This window comes from Petaurus breviceps, unplaced genomic scaffold (assembly GCF_028583685.1).
Source record: "Petaurus breviceps papuanus isolate PSGF00001 unplaced genomic scaffold, PetGlider_PUasm1.0 175, whole genome shotgun sequence".
Taxonomy (NCBI): domain Eukaryota; kingdom Metazoa; phylum Chordata; class Mammalia; order Diprotodontia; family Petauridae; genus Petaurus; species Petaurus breviceps.
The window spans coordinates 29,963,614-29,987,360 of record NW_027185764.1 but is presented as its reverse complement, the minus strand read 5'-3'; the positions used below and the strand labels follow the sequence as shown (position 1 = coordinate 29,987,360).

General features: G+C 37.0%; 1 protein-coding gene across 2 annotated transcripts in view; it reads left to right on the top strand.

Moving 5' to 3' along the window:
• The first annotated feature begins 1,257 nt into the window (after nt 1-1,257).
• Nucleotides 1,258-23,747, top strand: part of MCCC2 (methylcrotonyl-CoA carboxylase subunit 2) — a 101,874-nt gene continuing 79,384 nt past the window's right edge. For both annotated transcript variants that reach the window (XM_069084990.1, XM_069084989.1), the window contains exons 1-5: nt 1,258-1,497; nt 9,235-9,301; nt 13,347-13,431; nt 13,828-13,929; nt 16,090-16,217. In XM_069084990.1, the coding sequence (XP_068941091.1) occupies nt 1,363-1,497; nt 9,235-9,301; nt 13,347-13,431; nt 13,828-13,929; nt 16,090-16,217 (517 nt within the window). In that variant the 5' untranslated portion in view covers nt 1,258-1,362. The remainder of the gene's footprint in view (nt 1,498-9,234; nt 9,302-13,346; nt 13,432-13,827; nt 13,930-16,089; nt 16,218-23,747) is intronic.

The following is a 23,747-nucleotide window of genomic DNA, read 5'->3' as shown; positions in this document are numbered from 1 at the left end:
AGTTATCAATTCCTACATGAAGTCTTTCCTGATCTCTCGTTATTAGTATTCTTTCCTTCTTGAAACTACTTTAAGTTAGTTTATTATCTGAGCAGTATTTAGTGGATTTTCCAAGCTTAAGGGACTTTGATTCTCCATTTTTAATTTATCCTCAGATTTAAATTCAAGCAAATGAAGATGCACTCGACTTGGAGTTAAAAGACTCAGAAGACCTAACTGAATCCCAATTTGGACATTTATTAGCTGCATGCATGATCTTTTCAAATCACTTTTTCCACTTTGACCCTAAATTTCCTCATTTATAAAATTAGGGGTCTGAACTACTTGAAATTTTCCTTGCCTTAATATTCTCAGACTTTAAGCCTCTCCCCAACTTGGCTACCAAACCACGAATTTACTTGCTCTTGTGTTCTTTGTGTATGAATCTTTTCCTGCAAACTTAAGCTCCATAAAGGCAGGAAGTAGTGTCTCATTTATCTTTTAGATCTTCACATCTAGCAAAATGCTTTGTACACTCCCCTTCCAATGACAGACCCTGCAGATCACATCGCTCCTGGATGTTTACTGGTGCACATTCTTTTTGTTTCTTAGTAACTAACCCGCCATCCCCGCCCCCCTTTTTTTGGTGGGTAGGGGGCATCTCTTTAGATCTGGCAAAATATTCTGTTCCCTCCACCTTCCAAAGACAGACACTGCAAATGACTCCATTTTTTATGCACATACTTTTTATTTTTCTTTTAATTTTTTTTAATTTTAAATTTTTTTGTTTTTTGGAGGGCAATTGGGATTAAGTGACTTGCCCAAGGTCACTCAGCTAGTTGTGTGTCAAGTGTCTGAGGCTGGATTTGAACTCACGCCCTTCTGACTCTAGGGCCAGTGCGCTATTCACTGCACCACCTAGCCGGCCCGACACATACTTTTTATTACTTAGTAAACCCTCTTCCCTTTTGTGGAGTCGGATCTCTCAGAATTTGTAATTTTGCTGCCAATTTAATGCCTACCTGCCAACGGCAAAGCCCACAGGACGTGCAAACGTTTTGTCAAAGCTAGGGTAAAGTCACACCTTATTAGAAAGGTAAGCCAGGGCGCACTAACGCTGGAAAGCTGAATGCATCTTGAGACTGCAGCCCCCTACGTCAGCCTCAGAGAGGCGGCAGTGCTCCAAAACACTAGTACACCGTAGAGGGGGCGAGGTAAAATCACTCAGCCTCTATTGGCTGCAGGGAGAGGGGAGGGCGGGGCCGTGCTGACCAATCGGTGACTGCGCCTTGATCACGTCTCTTCACGCTGGGCTCGGAGCGGGGCGTCGCTACGAACGCGGTGCTTCTCGTCCGCTTGCCCTGTCCCCGCCGGCTGCCCGGTATGCTGTCCGCCCTGAGGTCCGGCGTCCGGGCGCTGTTCCCAGGCCGCGCCTCGGCCCCGAGGCTGCGCTCCTACCATGGGGATGCGGTGGCCGCGCTGGGCTCCCAAATCGACACGGGCTCCGCGCTCTACCAGGTAGGCCTGGCGGGTCCGTGTCACTGTGCCCCGGGGGGCCCCGGCGGCCTCTCTTTCCGTCCCGGGCCTGCCGGGCAGCTCGCTGTGGAGCAGAGGCGAGCGGGGCCTCCGGGACCTCCCGGTCGGCTTCACTGTGTGGGAGTCCCAGCCTCGGCGCAGGCGCGCTCGTCTGCAGTCCACCGTGGGTGGACTTGAGATTTACTCCCAGTGAAGCCCAAAGGAGCGAACAAACAATCAAAAGCCAGCCCCACACTTGTCAGTTTCTAGGGAACGGTCTCAGGTGTGCTACTTCATGTATGCCGGGGTGGCAGTGCACCAAATCACCTTTCTTCTCTGCCTTCCCTTCCCTTCTGCCTAATCTGTAACATCGCATCGATTTCTCCACAAACACTGAAAGTTACAGGTGGTAGATAGGGCCCTTGGAGGTCTCTGCCTCTCTCTTTGTCCCTCTCTCTCTTTTATCTCTCTGGTGTTACATATCTGTCTCCTATTTCCTTCTCTTTTTCTCTCTTAATCTCTACCTCTCTTTTTCTTTTTTCCTTTTAAAAAAATTTTTTATTTTTAGTTTACAACATTCAGTTCCACAAGCTTTCGAGTTTTAAATTTTCTCCCCTTCCCCAAGACAGCGTGGAGTCTGATATAGGTTCTACATATACATTCATATTAAACATAATTTCACATTAGTTGTAAAGAATTATAACCAATGGAGCGAACCACGAGTCTTTCTCAGTCTCTCTTTTTATGTCTTTCATTTTATCTCTTTTTAGCTTTCTCTACGTCTTTCTCTGAATCTCTCATCTCTCTTCTTATATATTTCTTCATCTTCATCTTCCTCTTCTCTCTCTTTCTCCTCTCCCCCTCCTCCCCACCTTTTCTCTGACACACACCTGTAGGCTTTGTGACACTAGACAGATCACTTGACCTTTGAGTGACTCAGGAAACTCTCTAAGACTAAATTGCAGAGCAGTTATCTGTCTGCATTGATTCCTCGCTAGGAATTCTTAATACCAATGAAATCTCAGAAGTGGACAAAAAAAATTGACATGGCAGTGTCTGAACACTGGAGGTACAAAGACAAAAATCAGTCCCTATTACTAAGGAGTTTATATTCTACTTACCCTAATTTCCTCATCTATAAAATCAAAATACTAAAGACCAATTTGTATTACCTTATAGGGTTGTTCTAAGGATCAGATTAGAATATTTGTAAAACCGTTGTAACTTAAATCCAATGTGAACATGAACCTATGTAAACTAGTCTTAGTTTTCTTAGTATGTAAGGATAAATATGAATCAGAGATAGAATTGTGGACTCTGCACCTGAAAGGAACCTGTGATGTGAAAAAAGTCCAGGATTTGGAAAACCTGGGCATGAATCTCTGCCACTTATTAGCCGATCACTAATGTAGAGTTTAGAGCCTAGTAGGTGGTAGGACATGCACAGATAAATACAATTTGGTCATGGGGTTTTAGAGCTGGATATGGGGGTCTTTTAGCTTTTTTTTTTTCTAGTCTCAACCTCATTATATGGTTGAGGAAACTGATGTTCTGAGACCCAGGCCCTTCCCATCAGGTAAAGTTATCTTTCCCTGTTCGTAACTGTCTTCTGGCACCTTCCTTCGACTTTGTCCTTGTATCATAGTTATTTGTGTATTCTTTGAGATGGGCTTGTGTTACTTTTATGACAGTGCTCATGACATAAGTGTATCTTGTGAATAGTACTTGGCACATGGTAGATACTTAAATATTTGTCAAATGACTGTAAGAATGAGTAAATGAAAGAAATGAACTTTGTTGCTCAAGGTCACAAAGGAAGCAAATAGCTTGAGAGCCAGGAAAGAACCTAGGTCATCTGATTCCAAATCCAAATCCAAATTAGAGTTTAATTAAATTAATTAAGATTAAATGAGGGAGAAATTGCTTCAGGTTGAGTGGATCTAGGAAGACTTCATAGAAGAGATGACATTTGAATTGAACCTTAAAGGATGGGGAGGATGTCTTCAGACCCAGAACATTCTGGGTATAGTAGTAACCATTTCAGCCTTGAGGGGAAGTAACCCCTTCATCTTAAAACTTGTGCTAGAGAAGGAAATGAAACCCTGACAGGATCTGATATGTTCCCTAAATTCAGAGAGACCGTATTTCCAAGGGTTCAAAGAAAGGAACCATTTCCAAAGGTTCAAAGTAGGATTCCATGGGCTAAAAGTCTATAGGAAAAGTCAACCCAGGAGCAATGGAAAGGTCTCAAGTGAAATTCTGAATGCAAAGAGAAGCAACTCAGATGAGGATGAAAATGGGAGCTGCCTTGTGAATGTCCAGATAACTCACTGATAAACATAAATTTTTATAAAGATATGTACAAAAGATGGAAGCAAGGGCACTTAACAAGATGAATATAAGAGTGTCACATGGTCATACAAGAATTATCTCTGAAATACCTCAGCTTATCCCCACAGTATATTTGCACATTATGTGGTTTATTTGTTGGAATAGATCTTTTTTGTAGCCTACTGTCCAAAATTCCTAGTCAGGAGTATTGTTAGTCCCATGAAAATAACCCATTCTCTTATAATGAACCATTGCCCCAGCTGTGTTTGGCTCACTTTTTAATCACTCTTCCTGCCATAGTTAGAGCACTGGCAAAAACAGAATAAGGCTTGCTGGGCTTATTCCACAGGGCTAGCAATATGCTTGGCTTGGAATTCTGGACAGTGGGGCTACTAAAAGATCTGTTTTATCCTATATTGTGAATATACTATGGGGTAAGCTGATTACCAGTTTCTCAGGTACTTACTATTAAGGGAAAGAATGACTGAGTTTTAGATGAATTCTGATGCACCCTTTATCCCCATGCTTCTGTTCCTTGCTAGTTGCAATAGTCACAGTCCTCTTTAGCAGATTTATTACTTTGAAATTAAAATAATAAATTCAAGGTAATCTGGTCATTAGTACAACCACATTGTGGCAGATATCAGATTTCTTCATTTTGTATGTTAATCAGGCTTAGGTCATTCATGGAACTGAGAGAATGAGTAGTCCCTTAAACTATGACTGCTGATCTTACTAAGGATTTGTTGGATTCTATATAAAAGTAGTTGAACACATTTACTCAGTCTATTTTCTATTTTCTAGGACCTTACAATTTAAAACAAATAACATTGATCCATACAGATTTGTAACAGGGTAAAAAAGAATGATGCAATAGGGATATAAGTATATGTGAGTCTTGTTCTTTCTGTTCTTACTGTAGAAAATATAAATGAATGAACAAACATTTATTAAGTGTTTATTTACAATGTACAAAGCATGTAGTAAGGGTTCCATATAATTCTTGGACTCTGAGATATTGCACTAAAAAGAATCCATTGATTCTGCAGACACAGTGGTAATCAACAGAAATAGTTTTTGAAAATTTTCTCCAAGGAATGTGTAGTGCAAAGAACATTAAATTTATATGCAGAGTTAAAGGATTTGAATCCTCTTTGAAATACTGACAAAGTCTCAAGCCTGCTCTTGGTTTGGTTTTTAAATTTCTCAAATTTTTCCTGCTGGAAATTCTTCTTCTTTGCTGATCTTCCTTCCTCTTTCACCTTAGCTACACATAAATAGCATACCCCAAAGTACTTGAACATGCCTGGAAATAAGTGCTAGTATACTTGTATTATTTACTTGTTGGGCTGCTTTAAATATGTAATTTTCTATTTCTGAACCTTTTATCAGGTAGGTACTAAAGTTAGCTACATATCAACATTTATCGATTTCCCATTATGCATATAGTATAGAATCCCTACATTCTAATTATATGCTAGAAACTGAGTGAAATAGAACCCTTGGCCTCAAGGAGTTTCCATTCCCTAGAATGCAGCATTTCAAAATTTTTGGTGTTCTTTAATAGTTTATTTTCTCTGTATTTGATGCTTTTCTCTCAGATTAGAATTTATTTAATGTTGAGGGTAGAGGTGGGATAGTGGCTAAAAAGGCTATACAGACTTTTGTTTGTTTTTTAAATTAAAAATACAAATTGAAGATGAGATGTAAGTGTGGAAAGGATTCTAGAACTTTTGGGAGATGTTAAGCGATCTCTGTCCTGCTTCTTTTGCAATGTTATTGAGCCAGGCAAGAGTGGGTGGGAGATGTAATATTATGACTAGACCTGCTGGTTTGAGAACTCCCTGTACATGGGATTATTTAAAAATTCCCCTCCTACCCCAAGCTTACCCTTGTTTAAAACAGAGAAAGAAAGGTATTCTTAATGAAATAATAATAATACATGTTGACCTATCCTGCAATTTGCTGATTTTGTATAAGTTCTTGCTTACAGCAGGTTGGAGTGAGAAAGAGGAAAACTGGTTGGTTTATCTTGCCCATATCTATCTTTTTCACAGAAATTTTATGAGCTACTTTATTAAATGCTATGCTGGATAAATACAGTCTTTAGCATTTTCCTGATCCACCAGGTTAGAAATCCTTTAAAAAAGGAAATAAATTTAGTTTGGAATGATGTGTGTTTTTAAAAAAATCATTTTAATTGATCTCTTTTGTTGTTGCATCACTTAACAAAGGACCTCCCTCCTTTCCTAGTCAAAGAACCATCCATTGTAACAAAGATTAAAAAAGAGGGGTAAAAAAAAAACAATTAGGCAAAATCAATACATCACTCATGTCTGACAGTATTTGCAGTATTCTATACTCCTAGTCCCCACCTCCTTAGAGGGGAGATTATTTTTTCAATTCTTGCAGGATCATACTTGGTCATTCAGTTTCTTTTTTCTTTGTTTTTATGTTTACATTGTTGTAGCATCAGATACATTGTTCTTCTGGGTCTTCCTTCACTCTTTAAGTTTCCATGCTTTTTTGAATTTTTCATATTCTTTGTTTCTTAGGTCTGTGTAATATTTAATTACTACATTCATTTACAACAATTTATTTAGCCATTTTTGACTTGATGGTTATTTACTTTGTTTTCATTTCTTTGATACCACAAAACAAATATTTATATTGCTATATTTAGGTGTGTATGTTACTTTTCTTTTATGTGTTTGACTTTCTTGGGTTATATGACCAACAGTGGAATCTGGATAAAATGGTATGGGCATCTTAGCTTCCTTATTAGCTACTAATCCCTCTTTTATTATCTTTGCAAATTGACTGAGTATAAGGTGAAACTTCAGAGTTGTTTTAATGAGACTCATCTATCAGGGTAAATTTGCTTTTAATTTTGATTCCATATCCTGTTTGTTTTACTTCATAAGCATTAAGATGGAATGAGGTTGGTGACTGAGTCTTTTTGGTGCTAGAAAAAGCAAAAGAGTAGTTGTGACAGACTAAAAAAGCACTACTCATAGAATCATAAAATTATATTAGATTTTGAGGTTTTGTTAACTTGGTTATGAGGTAGCTTCAAATTATTTACAAAATATGACTGTCTCAATATTCAACTTAAAATCTGTCTTAAAAAATTCTATGCAATTTCTCTTGATGATACATTCTATTACTTTACAAAAACTTAAGATTAATTGGTTAGTTTAAAAATATTATTTGGACAAATGATTGATTATTTCAGAGATCATAACAGTAAGAGTTTTAGAACTGGAATGGACTTAAAGTTATTTAACTGCAATCCTCTCAGTTTATGATTGTCTCATAGAAGCTAAGTGATTTGCTTAAGGTTAGGTTTCTTAACAAAGTATCTCCTTGAGTGAAAGAAGCTATTTTCCCTCTTTTCTTTCTTGAAAAAGGGTGAAATGAACACATGTAACAAATAGGATACTTTCTCCAACTTTCTCCCTGCTAATCACTCTCATTTTAGTGAAAGGGCAAATGTTTATTTTTTTTGAGTCTTTTGGGGGCTATTAAACTGATAATGGAAACATGCTGTTTACGGTTGCCTTTGATTCATACTTTTGAAGTCTGGATTTGTACTCCCTCCCTGGGGGACAGATTTATTTAATCTGTAATTGAAACATACTTCCCATCCTTGAACCTTTTAGACTTTCTTGCCTCTTGTCCCATTTGGATTGCTTTTTAGTTTCCTGACTAATATGTACAATTTTTTGACTCTCTTAACCCTTGTGGGACTGATCATGACCTTTCGGTGCCCTTGGAAAAATATTTCTGACCTTTTCTCCTACCCTGCTTACCTCTTGACTTGTCCTTCTGGTGCCTTCCAGGAGGAACTGATTTGATGTCAAGAGTGATGGTCAGACGACTTAAGTTTATGTCCTGTGTCTGATACTTACTGATTGTTACTAGTTGAGTGACCCTGACAAAATTGTTGTAATTTTTTACCTGTTTCTTTTATGCAAACTGAGGGTAAAATGCTAGTTATATCACAATGTATGTGTGAGAAAAATATTTTGTTAACCTTAAAGCACCTTGTAAACTACAGCATGTTTAACAAAGCCTTTTATCCACATAACTAAATAATAATTTATCTTAGTATAATAGTAATATGATGAAAGGGAGTGATGTTTCAGGGAGAAAGGTGACATGGCTCCTTTGCATTTTATTTATTATTAGTGATTTGGAACATTTTTTCCATATGGTTGTTATTGTAGAAGGCTATAATTCTTTTTTCCCACACTTAAAAAAACCCCCAATTTTTCTTGTTTTTTTTTTTGTCTGTATTTTCTTTTACAACATGAATTACATGGAAATATGCTTTGCATAACTGCATGTGTGCAATCCACATAGAATTGCTTGCCCTCTCAATGAGGGCGGAGTAGAAGGGGATTGGAGAGAATTTGGAACCAAAACTTTTTTTAAAATGAATGTTAAACTTTGGTTTTATGTGTAACTGGAAAAATAAAATTATTTTTAAAAGATGGATTAATTAAGTCTGAATTAGTTCTATACATAAATTATATGAATGATGAGAAATTATGTTCTATCATTTCTGTGCAAATTTAGCAGTAGTTTCAGGTTTGTAATGAGTATAAAATTATTTCTGAAATTTTATTTAAAAGTTTAAGCTTTAGAATATGACCATGGTATAAGAGAATGATGCAGTAAGGCAAAGGAAATGTTCTTACACAATCTTGGTGGCTCCCTATTACCTACAGTATTAAATAAAAAAATCCTGTTTGGCTTTTAAAGTCCTTCCTAACTTGGTTTCTTACTAGCTTTTTAGAATTCTCACATCTTATTCTCTCTCCCACACCCTCAATACCCACCCACCTTCCATGTACTCTGTAATCTATTAACACAGGCCTCCTTGCCTTTCCTGGAATAAGGCATTTCATCTTCCAACATAGATCATTTTCACTAACTGTCCCTTACACCTGAAATTCTCTCCCTCCTCTTCTCCACCTGCTTTCCTTCCCTGGTTTCCTTCAAGTTACATCTAAAATCATAGGTTGTAATCCTTTTAATTAGTGTTTCTTCAGGTAGGTGGAGTGGAGATAGCACCAGACTTGGAGTTCAAATTCTGCCTCAGACACTTCCTGGTTGTGTGACCTTAGTCAAATCATTTAAGCTTTTTCAACTTCAGTTTCATCATTTGTAAGTTGGGCAGAACAATAGTGCCTACCTCAGAGGGTTGTTATGAGGATCAAATGAATTAAGAGGGTTGTTATGGGGACCAAATGAATTAATATGTAAAGAATTTTGCAAACCTGTGATGATGATGATGTCTACTGCTCCTTCTACCATTACTGCTACTATATCTACTATCACATCCTTTGACCATTTATCTATTTCCTCTTAACTTTTTAATTCTTTTTTTTTTAACTGTTCTAGGAAAACTATGCACGAATGAAAGCTCTAGTAACTGAACTTCATGAACGAGCAGAACATATCAGGCTAGGTAAATATAGTGACATTTATTTTATTTTAAAATTTAATTTTGTGCCTCTATAATTTATCCTGTGAAGATTCACCAAAGTGATGTTCCTGAAGTATAAGTCTCACTATGGTTCTCTCCTGCCCAAAAGTTATAGTCACTTCCTGATGTCTCTAGGATGAAATTCCTTTGTTTGGCATTTAAAGCCCTTTACAATTTCTGCCTCTATTTTCTTTCCAGATTTATTATACCATATCCCCCTTTACAATCTCTGTCTTAACCCAACCAGCCTCCTTGTTCTTCTGTATGTGTAATGCTCTTTCTCTGTGCCATTGGCTTGGCTTCAGTGCACCTACTCCTAACCTTTGCCTCTTATTATCTTCAGTTTCCTTAAAAGCTCAGATAAACATCCACTTTCTATGTAAGGCCATTCTTGATTTCCCCCAGTTACTAATATTTCTCTCCTCCCTCCAAATAACTTGTACTTTTTATATGTTATATATATATATTTTTTTTTTTAAATTTTAAATGTTTAAAATTTTTAAATTTTTAAAAATATCCCTCCAAATAACTTGTACTTTTTATATGTTTTACATGTATTCATATGATTACATGTTATTTCTTTCAATAGAATGTAAGCTCTTTGTGGGCAGAAACTATTTTTGATTTTTTTTTGTATCCCCAATGCCTGGTACAGTGTATTGATGAACTGGCACATTATATCAACCAGCCAGTTCATCAATAAGCATTTAAGTGCCTGCTCTATGCTGGGTACTATGCTAGATGGTGGGGATACAAATACAATTAATGAAACAATCTCTATTCCAAAGGAATTTATTTTCTAATGGGTCCTTGATAAATGCTTGTTGATTAGTTTATTGGTCGGAAAAGAAATTATAATCTTTTTAAAAGTCTGGACTATTCCTAGGTAGAGTAAGAATTGCATTCATAATATAATTTGAAGAGCTGTCTCTCTGCCTCTTTAGTTTGTTGGGTTCTTCAACTAGCATGATAAAAGTCCTTGTAAGCATTGTGTTGCACTAGAAAGAATGCTATTGGAGTTGGAGCACCTGAGGTCAGTTACTTCTGTTACTTTGGACAAGTGAATTCCTCTATAGATCTCAATTCTCTCATGTATAAAATGAGAATGTTAGACTAGATAATTTCTAATAGATAACCTCTAAGGTTTTCTATGCTTTTATAACCTATTCTTTGGAATAAGTCATGGTCTCAAAAAAAAAAAACCCAACCCTGTTAATTACTTAGGATGGGTCACTAACCCATTAACTTATCCACAGTTTTGCCTTATTATTTGGTCTTTTGGGCAGGATCATGGAGCATTTGTGGAGAGAACAGACCTAGGCATGACAAAGATGGGTGAGGAATTCTGCAATACTAGATGAGAATGCTATTGGTTGCTTGCCAGGTGGATGCCAAAAGAGAGAAGAGAGATATGTTTTACCTACTTTACAATTCTGCCTAGTGCTGGTATGGTTAATGGGCTTAGGATAGTTCTGATTTGTCAGATTTCTTTGGGGGGGGTGTTGGTAGGGTTGTGAGGTTCCTACTATGTTCCTAGCATTTTGTATTTTACTTTGCATTTTTCTTTATGTAAACATGTAGAACAAGAGATGAGAGTATAATTTGTTTTGGCCTCTCCTCCCCACTTTTTCTATTACTGCTGGCCATGGGTTTTCTAATTTCAAAATAAAACACTTTCTCTGTTAATTTTTTTCTTTAGAAAATAAAGAGGAATTAGAAATATCAGGGTTTCAAGGTATCACCTGAGAATAATGAACTAAAATGGTTTTTGTTGATAGGAAGCCTTGTTAAATGGAAAGGATTGTGAAGAATAGTTAACTTTCCCTCACCTTTTGTTCCCTTCCTCTCTCCCTTTTACTTTTCCTCCCCCAATTTTGTCATTTCTGCCTTTGTTTCATATTTCCTTTGAATTTTACAGTCTTCAAGTTCTCTTATGTTTCAGCCTTTAATTTTTTTTTTGGTGACTTAGTCATTTGTTTGGGAAGAGTAAGGAACTATTTGTAGCTTTATTATTAATAAAACCTTAAGTATTGGAACTAAGCATGTTATTTAATTTCATTTAGTAAAGTGCTACACATGTTTTAATGCTTGTTGAATGCTGAATTACCATTTTATGTATTAGCAGTATAGTTGTAGGGAGACCAAAAAATTTTCATTATCTTCTTAAAGAATCTTTTTTTTAGTGTACTGTAGCCATCCCGTATACTTTGATCTCTATGAAGTTCACAATTTAAGAATGCTAGTGATTCTTTACATCTACTACCTACTTCCCCTGAAGAAAGTTTAGGCTCAAAGGGGGTACTTCTACCCTGTCATTTGGTCAGCAAATATTTATTAAGCATCACCTATGCACATTGCCTTCAGTGAGTCCCGTCATAATACCTTACCATGGTATGGAGGTGACTGAAGGTTCTCAAAGACTATGCCAGCAGAGTGAAGATTCTGGAATTTTTTTGCCATGCTGCCAAAACTTTGAGTATGGCCCTAATAACAGCCTATGTCTGCTTTCTGAGGACTAGTCTAAATAGAGAGTCTCATCACTTGTAGGTTGGTTACTTAACAGTGAATTCTTTGATCTCAAAGAAAATTTGTTCATTCAATAAGCATTTAACAAAAATACCTACTATGTGTGAGATATTGTGCTTTCTCAAGGAGTTTACATTCTTTGGAAAAGAAATTTTGTTTATATAGATAAACAATGTAAAATCTGTGCAAAGAGGGGAGTGGGCATATTGTCCTGAAAATGTGAAGGGAGCAGGAAAGGCATTTATGTAGGAGGTTATATTGAGTTGAGCTTCAGAAGAATGTAAGTATTTTTGGAGGCAGGGCTGAGGAGGGAAGACTTTCAGTAATGGTGATCAGTCTTGTATTCCAGTGGCACAGATGTGAGGGGTGGAATGTCATGTCCTGCCAATAACATGTAGACCCATTGAACTATGTAGTATACAGTGTGTGGAATAATGTGCAATAAACCTAAAAAAAGAGAGGCTCGGAGCCTTTTACAAAAGGCTTTCATGCCAGATGGAGGAGTTTGTTTTGGATCTTACAGGCATGAGAGAATCGCTGAAGCTTCTTCAGTTTGGAGTGACATAGATCTGTGCTTTAGGAATATTGTTTTGGTAGTTGAATAGAGAGGGAAAGAGACTTGAAGCAGGGAAACTTTTGAAATAATAATCCAGGTGAGAGATGATGATAGTCTGAAATAGGGTGGTATCTGTGAGTGGAGAAAAGGGGATGGACACAAGAGATGTTATGGTGGAATAATCAACAGGACTTGACAAATGATTGGATATGGGAGGTGAGAGTGTCTGAGGTTGTGAAGTTTGGTGCTTGTAAGGATGATAGTGCCCTTGATGATAAAAGAAGATTTATTCATTTAATAAGCATTTAGTAAAAATACCTACTGTGTGCAAGGAATTGTGTTTGTGTGTATGTATGTGTGTGTGTGTTTAATACTCTGTGATCTCAGCGTAAAGATGTTACAGGAGAAGAAAATTCAAAATATGTTGGGAAACATGATTTTCCATGCAGTGGAGATATTGCAGTTAATTTTAAGAAGTCAGTAGCTTATAAGCAAAAGTAATAGTTGCAAGAAAAAACTGCCTCCTTAGTGTTATCCTAAACTTTTAAAAAGAGTCATTAGTCAAATAAACATTTAAAAAGAGTCATTTTATCTAAAGTGTTAGCCTGTTTATTTCATAGTACATTAAATATAGATAATAGCCTGCAGTATGCGCTTTGTGGTAAGAACAGGCAGTACCTAAGTACAAGGGGTATAGTTGGACTCGGCATCAGGAAGATTTGGGTTCCATTTCCATCAGACACTGGCGGTGTTACCACAGGCAAATCACTTAAAACCCTTAAGCCTCACCTCATTTTTTTCATTTGTAAAAAGAAGGTATTACCTGTTTCATAGAGGAGTTATGAGGGTCAAATGAAAATGTATGTTGAATGCTTTGCATACCTTAAAGGACTGTATAAATGGCCGTTATTATTGTAATGCTAATGAATCATTTAATTGTCATAGGAGGTAGTAAGAAAGCACGGGAACTTCACACAGCAAGAGGAAAACTGCTCCCTAGAGAAAGAATTGACAGACTCCTAGATCCAGGGTTAGTATAATTTTAAGTGCTAATGCAGAATACCTCTCCTAATTCATATAGTTATTAGAAATGAGTAGCCTTGTGGAATAATTGAGAACAAGGGCTTCTTTTGCCATTCTCTGTATCCTTAGCACTTAGTGCATTTCCTAGCACATAATTGATGCTCAATAAATGTTTATGGATTATCTGACTAATTATAGTGGGATTTCATTTCTTATAATTATTTTTTTAAACAATAAGATTGCAATTCTTGATTTTCACTTGGAATTTTCTTCATAATGTACTAAAGGCATACATTTGAAGATTAGCCATAAAAAATACCTTTTATGTTGAAAAATATTTTTAAACATGTGTTAGTTTTGTTTAATGATAGTAATTTACACAATATCCTTTTCCTCCCTGCAGATCTCCATTCCTGGAGTTTTCCCAATTTGCAGGTTACCAATTATATGCTAATGAAGAGGTGCCAGCAGGTGGAATTATTACAGGCATTGGCCGAGTGTCAGGGTAAGGACCTTATGTGTCTTTCTACTGTGCAGCTCATTGTGGAGAAAGACTTTTCATGTGACCAGGACTTTGCTTTCTGTGTTAGACTTGTAGAATTTATGTTGATTAGAGATTCTTTTTAGGAAGCCTTTGATTTAGTCCATCTAAATTCTTTTAGAGTAGTCTCTATCTCTAAATTCCTGTTTCCTTTCTATCTAGTCTGAATTAGCAGTGGAAGACCATAGATACATACCCTGCACTTCTGCATTCAATCTCTTATCTCTGCACTCTACCCTGCACAGCTGCCAAATTGCTGTTCCTTTTGTCTGTTCTATGTGTGGTAAAGCATTTACATGCTGGAACACAGTGGCAAGGCATGCTGACAGTTGTACTGGTCTAGATGGAGAAAATGGAGGTGAAATCAAGAAAGGTAAGTGTCAGAGGAAAAGAAAGATGTGCTCTAAAAAAGAGTCATCTGGTAGTGAAAATGCTGTTCCTGAAATACAAGACTGATCAGATCACGCTGTTGCTCAGGCATCTTCAGTAGTTCCTTGGTACCTTTAGGATCAAATGCAAACCCCTGTACCACCTGCCTCTATTCTTTAGTTCCAGAATGATTACACATTGTTCCTGTTCACACTTCCATGCTTGAGTTAAACTGGCCTGCTTCCTGTTCCCCATATATGACATTCTATCTTCTGCTACTGCCCTAGAATGCTTTCCTTTTCTTACTGCTACCATTTGGAACCCCTGGTCAAGTGCCACCTTATTAAAGAGGACTCTGCTGAGTTCTCCAGTTGTCAGTCTGTACCATAGCATAATTACTGCTTATTTTGTATAGATTTTGCATTTACATAGTTGCAAGTTGATTGCATCCCCAATTGGAATGTAAGCTTCTTGAGGACACTAACTATCTTACTTTGGTGTTTGTATCCCGAGCACTTAGTTCAGTCCTGGCCCACAGTAGCCACTTCATAAATGCTTGTTGATTGATTGATGTACCCTTCATCCTATCTCCTGCTGGCCTGTCTCACAGATGGCCTCCCTCTCTCTTTCTATAATCTTCAATCTCTCCTTGTCTGCTGGCTTCTTCCATCATACCTGAAATGTCCTCCATCCTTAAAGAGCCTTCATTAGAGCTAAACTCCTGGATCTCTCTTCTCTTTCATAGCCAACTTCTGGGAAAAGCTATCTACGTTCATTGCTTCCAACTTCTGGGAAAAGCTATCTACGTTCATTGCTTCCACTTTCTCTTCTCTCACCCCCTTCTCAGTCTGATTTCCAACTTCATCACTTAGGAGAAGCTGTTTTCTCCAAAGTCGCCGGTGATCTCTGCCATATCTGATGACTAGTAAGATTTCAGTCCTTCTCTGTGTCACTACAGCATTTGATGCTTTTCACTACTCTTTCTTCCTGGATATTCCTCTTTCAATTTTAAATATTCTTTCTTGGTTCTCTTCTTAACTGTCTTCAGGTTCCTTCTCAGTCTTAACTGAAGGCTCTCCTCTGGGCTCTCTTTGTTCTTTATACTCTTTTACATCGTAACCTTGTCAGTTCCTATGGATTCCATTATCATTTATGTAGATAACTCTAAGCTCTCTATATAATTCAGCATTAGTTTCTTATGAGCTTTAATCTTATATTACAAATGAGAAAAATTATTATTTTACTATTACATTAATAACCAGTTATTAAATTGGAATTTTAAAAAGGCTTTTGTCCTTTATTTCCTCATTAAGGCCTAACTTCTGTAGAAAGTCAGTCTCTGAAGGACATGACTGATTAATGAGATTACCCCCAGCCTTCAAGGAAACATACTCTTCAATCTTACCAAGAGAAACCACAGACCATCAATATGTTGATTGCTGGCTAGCTTAATTGATAAACTGATTGATTACCCAGACATTCTGTGCTAGATTCTGGTGATACATATACCAAGAAGAAAAAAACCCTATTGTCAAGGAACTTCTGTTTTGCTGGAGGAGATATGTACCTTTATAACTATAAATAGAATAAATATGCCATTACAGGTCTGGGGGGACAGTGCTATGCAGAGGCACTTCATACATAATTATTGAATTGAAATAGGCAACTGTGGCAGGATGACTTGTAATGATAAAGTGAAATTGGCCTTTAATTTTGTAGAAACCTTTCATGTTCTATTGATACTATGTCTTTCAGAGTGGAATGCATGATTGCTGCCAATGATGCAACTGTCAAAGGTGGGACCTATTACCCAGTGACGGTGAAAAAACACTTACGGGCCCAGGAAATTGCCTTGCAAAACAGGCTCCCTTGCGTGTATTTAGGTAAGTCAGCAAAAGTGAAATCATTTAAATAATACCCAGAGATGTAAATGACAAAAGGTTCTGATGAAAGAGCCCACATACCTAGTTGATGTCAGTGGGGATTTCTGAAGCAGTGGCCCTTGGCAGTGGGGGGCTTGCTGAATTTGTTCCTCTACAAAGACTTCTCTGATTTCTTTTTCCCCTACACCCAACTAAAAGTAATTTGTTTTTCCTTTACTCTAACATAGCACCCTTTATTCCACTTCCAACTTACTGTATAATTATTTGTGTACATTTCTTATCTACCCTCTGAGATTTTAAGCTTCATGAAGGCAGGGAGTTGGGTCATATTTTTCTTTATATTCCAAACAAAATCCAGCATGATGCCTTGCACGTAGTAGGTGCTTCTCCAGTGATTGTTAAAAGAATGAATGAAATCATTGACCCTCTGATTGTTTTTTCTTTTGCTTTTTGGAGGGCAATTGGTGTTAAGTGACTTGCCCAAGGTCACATGGCTAGTTTTTATGTTACGTGTCTGAGGCTGGACTTGAACTCAGGTACTCCTGAATGCAGGGCTGGTACTCTATTCACTGTGCCACCTAACCGCCCTGACCCTCTGATTGTTAATGTTCTTAAAGGCCTAATGAGACTTTTGCTACTAGTCTACTTAGATTATTAACAATGCACACTGTTAATATCTAAATCAGGGGTTCAGTGGATCCCTAATCGGAAAATTGTTTTAAAATACGTAGAATTACAAGGAAAACCAATTGTATTGAAATATAATTACCAGAATATTAAAAAAAATCATGGATCCCAGATTAAGAAACCTTGATTTGAGTGCTTGACCAGTCTAAGATTTTAGTATTAAAACTTGATTAAACAATATATTTAGTTTGCCTGTCATTTATTTCATCATGAGAAGGTATTTGCATAATGATCCCATTTTTTTTGTTAGCCTTAAATTATTATATTTTTCTCCAAATATCTGCCTTATTATCCTTTTATCTCCTTTGCTCATTTCTCCACTCCCCTCCACCTTACCCCATTGAGAAAGTAAGAAAAACAAACATCTTAGTTACAAACATGTATCAAACAAAATAAATATCTGGACTGGCCATGTCTTAGAAAAATGTGTCTTAATCTACACTCTCTGTCCATCACTTCTCTATGATGATCCCATTTCTGAACCCTGATTTCTAATAAGGTCCTAGACAGAACTTTGGAAGTAAGAATTTCAACTGAGGGTAGTAAATATTTTAAGGAAACTAGATCTAGAATATTTGTTGAAGGAAAGAGGGAAGAGAACATGTGTTAATTAAGTGCCAACTGTGTGCCAAGTCCTTTACAAATATCATCTCATTTGGTCCTCACAACAGCCCTGGCAGATAGGTGTTTTTGTCTCCATTTGAGAAAACTGAGATAAACAAAGATTAAGTGACTTGCCCAGGATCACACAGCTAATAAGTGTCTGAGGGCAGATTTAAACTCACATCTTTCTTACTTTAAGCCTAGTATTCACTGTGCCTCCTAGGAAACTCAGTGAAAATGGTGAAATGAGCCATTTATTAAACATTATCTCTCTTTAGTGAAAAACAAATCTGAAATTCCAGTCCTCTGCTACAGATTTTGTTTCCACATAAATGTTAACTCAATATTTTTGTAAATGGTCTAGTTTCTTATATCTTAGAACCTACAATGTTTGTTGGAATAAGTCAGTAAATATGTGTTAAGTAGATTTGAGTGCCAAAAATCATACTGTATGTAGTATAAATCTCTCAGTGTTCATAGTCTAGCTTGTAAACATTTTACAAATAACTTTCTTTCTTAAAAATATATTTTGAGGCAGCTAGGTGGCATAGTGAATAGAGTACCGGCCCTGGAGTCAGGAAGACCAGAGTTCAAATGTGGCCTCAGAGACTTGACACACTTGGGCAAATCACTTAACCCCAATTGCCTTGCCTTCCCTGCTCCAAAAATATATATGTATATATGTACATATATATATTATTGGAAACTTTTATCGTTATGTCATATCTCTTTGAAAAAAATTCTTCCTCTCTCTAAAATGAACTCATCCTTGTGAGAAGAAAAAAACAATTAAGCACAGTGTCTTCTATAGTGACCACATCTAATGTTGTGTTTACCATTCTATTTTAGAAGTCCCCCACTTTTCTGGCATAAAGAGAAAGGTATATTGCATTACCTGTCTTCAGGCGACTTCATTGGTTTTCCACTTACTCAGAACTGTACTACCTTTTAGTGATCAGTCTACTTACATTGTGGTGATTATTATGTATATTAAACTTAATCCTTAAATGAGGAGCTCATCTATTACTTTTGTAGATGCAAGGAAATTAAAAATTTTTTTTCTTTTTTGGAGGGCAGTTGGGGTTAAGTGACTTGCCCAAGGTCCCACAGCTAGTTTTTGTGTGTGTGTGTGTGTGTGTGTGTGTGTGTGTCAAGTGTCTGAGGCTGGATTTGAACTCAGGTCCTCCTGACTCCAGGGCTGGTGCTCTATTCACTGCACCACCTAGCTGCCCCCAGATGCAAGGAAATTTTTAAAGTGACTGCAGTGTTATTGTAGCTTTGATAAATTTTGGTAGTTCAGCTAATAGACCTTCACCTTCTGCCTGTCATCCCATGCTAGTCAATATATAGGCTTGATACCATCTTGAATAGACTCTTTCAGGATCTGAATGACTGGTTTCTTATTTCTTGAAAATAATTCATTCCTCTAAATGCATTCATTAACTCCCAGATGGACATTTGCTCACTATTATAAGGTTAGCTGCTTAATATTGCAAAGCTTGGAGGGAATGGCATTTTAAATATCCCTATTGAGAAGTGTATGGTTAGTGCCTGTTTATATGTATAACAAAAAATAAACACCCCCACAAAATGGCTAGTCTTGGACTAGCCATCCTTTAGCATCAGGGTTATCTTCTAGGATGATGGTTTAATCAGATAAAATAGATTGTCTGGTTATTTTCCATACTTCAGTACCTCGATGTTTCTTACAACTGTGTGAGCAGAGATGGAAAGTTTGATGATAAAAGGACAATAGAGTCATTGGATCATAGATTTTAGAGCTGGAAGAGATCCTAGGGACTATTTGGTCCATTCTTATGGGTATGTAAACTGAGGCCCAGTAGAGTTAAGTGACTTGTCTGAGATCACAGGGGTACTGTGAGTGGCATAGCCAGCATCTGAACCTTGGTCTTTTCATTCCAAATCCAGCGCTCTTTCTCTTGCACCCTGATAATAACTGGCACTGAAATAGTGTTTTAATATTTCTCTCTTCATCAGTTATGCTATATGCACTTTTTTCTCTTGCTATATATTTTGTATTTACTTATCTGTATAAATGTTTCCTTCAATACAATGTAATTTCTTTGAAGACAGACTGTTTCATTTTTGTTTTTGTATCCTTTATATTTTGGCATATAGCAGGCATTTTATGCTTGTTGAATGAAAAAGTGAATGGATGAGACTTCCTTCAGTGATGGAGAGATCAGCACAGTCTGTGGGATGGGCAATGCCCTCTCATAAATCATCCACTAGGGCTTAGTCTACTTACTAACTCAGGCCTTTCCTCTAGATCTTTTGATATTTTGTGGATATGAATGGAATCCTTTGTCTACCCATTGATTGTCTCTTGCTTATGCTCTGTGAATGACCCGTTTTTTTTTTTCTCCAGTTATATCTCTCTTATCACAACCTTTATTCCCCTTCTCTGTGCCTCTCAGTTACCCTTTGGGTGACCAATGACTGTTTCTTTAGTGCATGATATATTCTATGATATAGAATCACATAGCATCACTGGAAGAATAGTGATGTTAAACAAAAAAGATGAGTTTCTGTTTCAGGTGGCAACTTGCGACCGTTTAAAGCTCTCTGCACTTTCCCAAAGGCTGTTCAGTCTGTTCTTTTCTTACTGTTCAGTGCTGGGCTCAGTTCATTGTCCATTCATAGCATCTATCCAAGATAAAGTTAGTGAAAGACTAGCTATGTTAATTGTCCAACCAATTATGTCCTAATCTGGAAATAGCCATTCTTGTTTTCTTTTTGGTGGATAATTACACTAAACTTGTGAGTGATTATGAATTTTGTGTTGGAGGCTCTGCAGTATTCTAGGACTTATTATATTATGCATATTGTCCACAAACAGGAGCATTTGAAAGATCTCATTACTTGTAGGGAATCTCATTTTGATTGGGGCTCTGCTGAACATCTTCCACTACTGTGATCTGGGAAGGATAAATTTGTGGTATTATAATTGGTTTGGGGCATCACAATTTAGGAAGGACATGGATAACTGGAGAATGTTCAGAGTTAGATAGACAAGATGGTGAAAGGCCTCAAGTCCATGCCACCTGAGGATCAGTTGATAGAACTGGGGTTGTTTAGCTTGGAGAAGAGACGACTCAGGGAGAATGTGATAATTGTCTTCAAGTTTTTGAAGAATTATAATGTGGTAGAGGGATTAGATTTGTTGTTTGTCCTTAGAGGGCAGAAGTAGGAACAACTACAAGCCAGGAGTGGAAGCTGAAAAGAGGCAGATTGAGAGTAGATGTCAGGAAAAATTTCCTCATATTTAGGGTTATCCAAACATGGAGCGGGCAGTCTTAATATTGGAGATCTTGAAACAAAGAGTGGGTGAGGACTTGCTGGTTATATTATAGTAAGGATTCTTTTTTGTGTATGGGTTGGACTAGATGGCCACTGCAGGTTTTTTTTTCCAATTTTGAAATTTTCTGATTCAGTATAATACCTTAGGTGAGCACATATCTCCCTGTTTTATGTCTTGCTTGAACATGTTGTTTAAAACAAAAGTTATCTTTATTTAATCTTTATTCATTTACATAGGTGGTTCAAATATGTATTTACATAGATTTATTAGACATTTGAAATTTTTCCTTTGTACAAGTGGAAGTTGTTATTCTGTTCTCATTTTTCGCTTTTCTCCCCACAAATTGGAACATCAAAATAAATCAACCAATATTTTACTAAGTACCTTCATGTGGGGTACTGTAGGGGGATTACAGAGACTTGTATATAGACTTTGCCCTCTTGGAGCTTGCAGTGAAGGTGGAGACACAATATATGGATTCGTGAGTACTGAAATAACAAAATATTAATAATTCATAGCATAGAGAGGTAAAAAAATCAAACAATTGACAGATGATTCATTCTGACAAAACACACTTTAATAATTCAGAGGAGGAAGAGATCAATTTGGGATGAGGTGTTTAGGGTGATGTAATGGTTGGAATTTGAGCTGGATCATGAAGGATGAATGGGTACTGGTGAAGGAAATGGCATTGTAGGTGGGATTGGCATGAGAAAAATCCAGTGGTGGGAACAGGCAGAGGAGAGTTTGGGAACATAAGTAGTTGCAGATTGGCTGGTAGATGAGGTTCAGGTTATGGAGGGATTTGAGTGCCAATGATAAGTGATGTTAATGTCTTAAATAATTTTCTGTTTATGTAGCTGTTTCATTGCTGAAGGGACACCTTTCTAATTTCTTTTATTATTTATTTATCATTTGGGGAATGACTTGTATTCTTAGAAATTTTTACAAAGGTTTTATATATTTGAAATATGAGACATTTATCTGAGAAACTATGAAATTCCGCCCCCCCCCAATTTTCTGCTTTCCTTTTGATCTTGGCTACATTTGTTTTATTTTTTTTTACAAACCTTTTTAATTTAATGTAATTGAAATGATCTATTTTGCATCACACTCTCCTCTCTATTGTTTATTAATAAATTGTTCTCCTACTCATAAGTTTGATAAGATGTTCCATGTTCTTCACATTTTCTTGTAATATCTCTTTCTATATGTAGGTCATGTATCCATTTTGACCTTATCTTGGCAAATATTATAAAATATTGGTCAGTGCCCAATTTCTGCCTACCCATTAACAACTAATATTTCTCCAGTTATTTAAATCTGATTTTATTTGTTTAAAAAGTTTTTTTTTATAATTTTGTTTATATAGTTCCTGCGTTTGTTTTGGCAGAAGTATTCCCAAGTATTTTATGCTGCCTAGAGTTATTTTAAATGGGGTACCTCTTACTATCTCTTCTTGCAGGGTTTTGTTTTTGATATGTAGGAATGCTGATGATTTATGTGGATTTACTTTATATCCTGCTACTTTGCTAAAATTATTAATTGTTTCAACTAACTCTTTAGTTAAGTCTTTGGTATTTTCCTAGTGTATGGAATAGTAATGGAATTTAAAGATCCCCCTGTATTGGCTTGGTTTTTGGTTTGATTGTGTTAAAACCCAGAGCTTGTGAATCCCACTTGTGGGATGGACTTGTTGATGTGAAAAGAGAGGGCTGAACTGGGAGGAGCTGGTGATGTAAATTTAGAGAGACACAAGAAAAGAGAGAGGCAGAAGAACTTTTTGGAAGCAGTGTCTTGGAGGCAGAGAGACATGGAGAGGATTGCTGAGGGCCAGTTTGAATTGCCCAGGACTTTTGAGAGCTGCCAAGGACTGAGGAGACATGGCTGTTATGTTGTGTTATGTTATGTTATGTTACTGAGGAGACATGTACAGTATGCTGGTACTTTGTCTGTTTTGATGTTGTTTTGCCAGATTTGTCCACTGGTGAAAGACAGTCCTGTTGTTGCAGAGGTCCTGGAACCTTGCTGTTGATTCAGAGCTCCTGAGACTGTTCTGCAGACAGAGAGTGAATTCTGTTCACTGGTGAAGGACAATGCTGTTGCTGCAGAGGTTCTGGAACCTTGCTGTTGGTTCAGAAGCCCTGAAGAAGGATTTTCTTGTTGAATGTTTACAGAAATCCTGGAAGAGGGTTTTGCTAATGTTTTCAGGGGTCCTAGGACTGTTATGCACACAGAGAATGAATTAATGAAGACACTGGCAATGTATCTTGTGGCCTTGCTAAGCTTTGTCTCTTTTCTGAGAACTTGCCTTGGGTCAAGATGAAGAAAAGACCTCTCTTTGGGTATTAAATGCTGTGCTTAAGCTTGTTGTAACTCTGGGGTAGATTCAATTGTGATCCAAGGGTGGGGAACTTTTGACTTTTTTGTGCTCTGTGATTAAACAAATGAATGTACTTTACTTATTATTGGAAACTAATCTGAGAACTAATCTCCATTTGAGAAGAGGGGCTTTGTGATTAACTAAATGAATGTACAGCCTAGGGGTGGAGTAGTATTTAGAAGAGGGACTTTGTGATAGATTAAATGAATGTAATGTCCGGGGGTGGGGTAGTTCTTGGAAATTATTGAATTACACTTAGTAAATGCTGTATTTTGAATAATGTCATATTTTGATCTTCTCTGTTCTTAATTTTTCACTGAATAAAATGGAGAGCACCTATGATGGTATTTTGAACCTTGGGAAGTTGCCTTTGCTTGGCATTACATAGGCACCCTAGTGTCCCCAGGGTGGCTGCCAACACAGGTTCTTAGATCTGCTTTGTTAAAGGAAAGCAACTCAAAATGGGTTAACAAGCTTACTTTAATCAGTCAAATATGTATTGTTTACCTAGTTCAGGGGAAAAAGGTCAGCACCC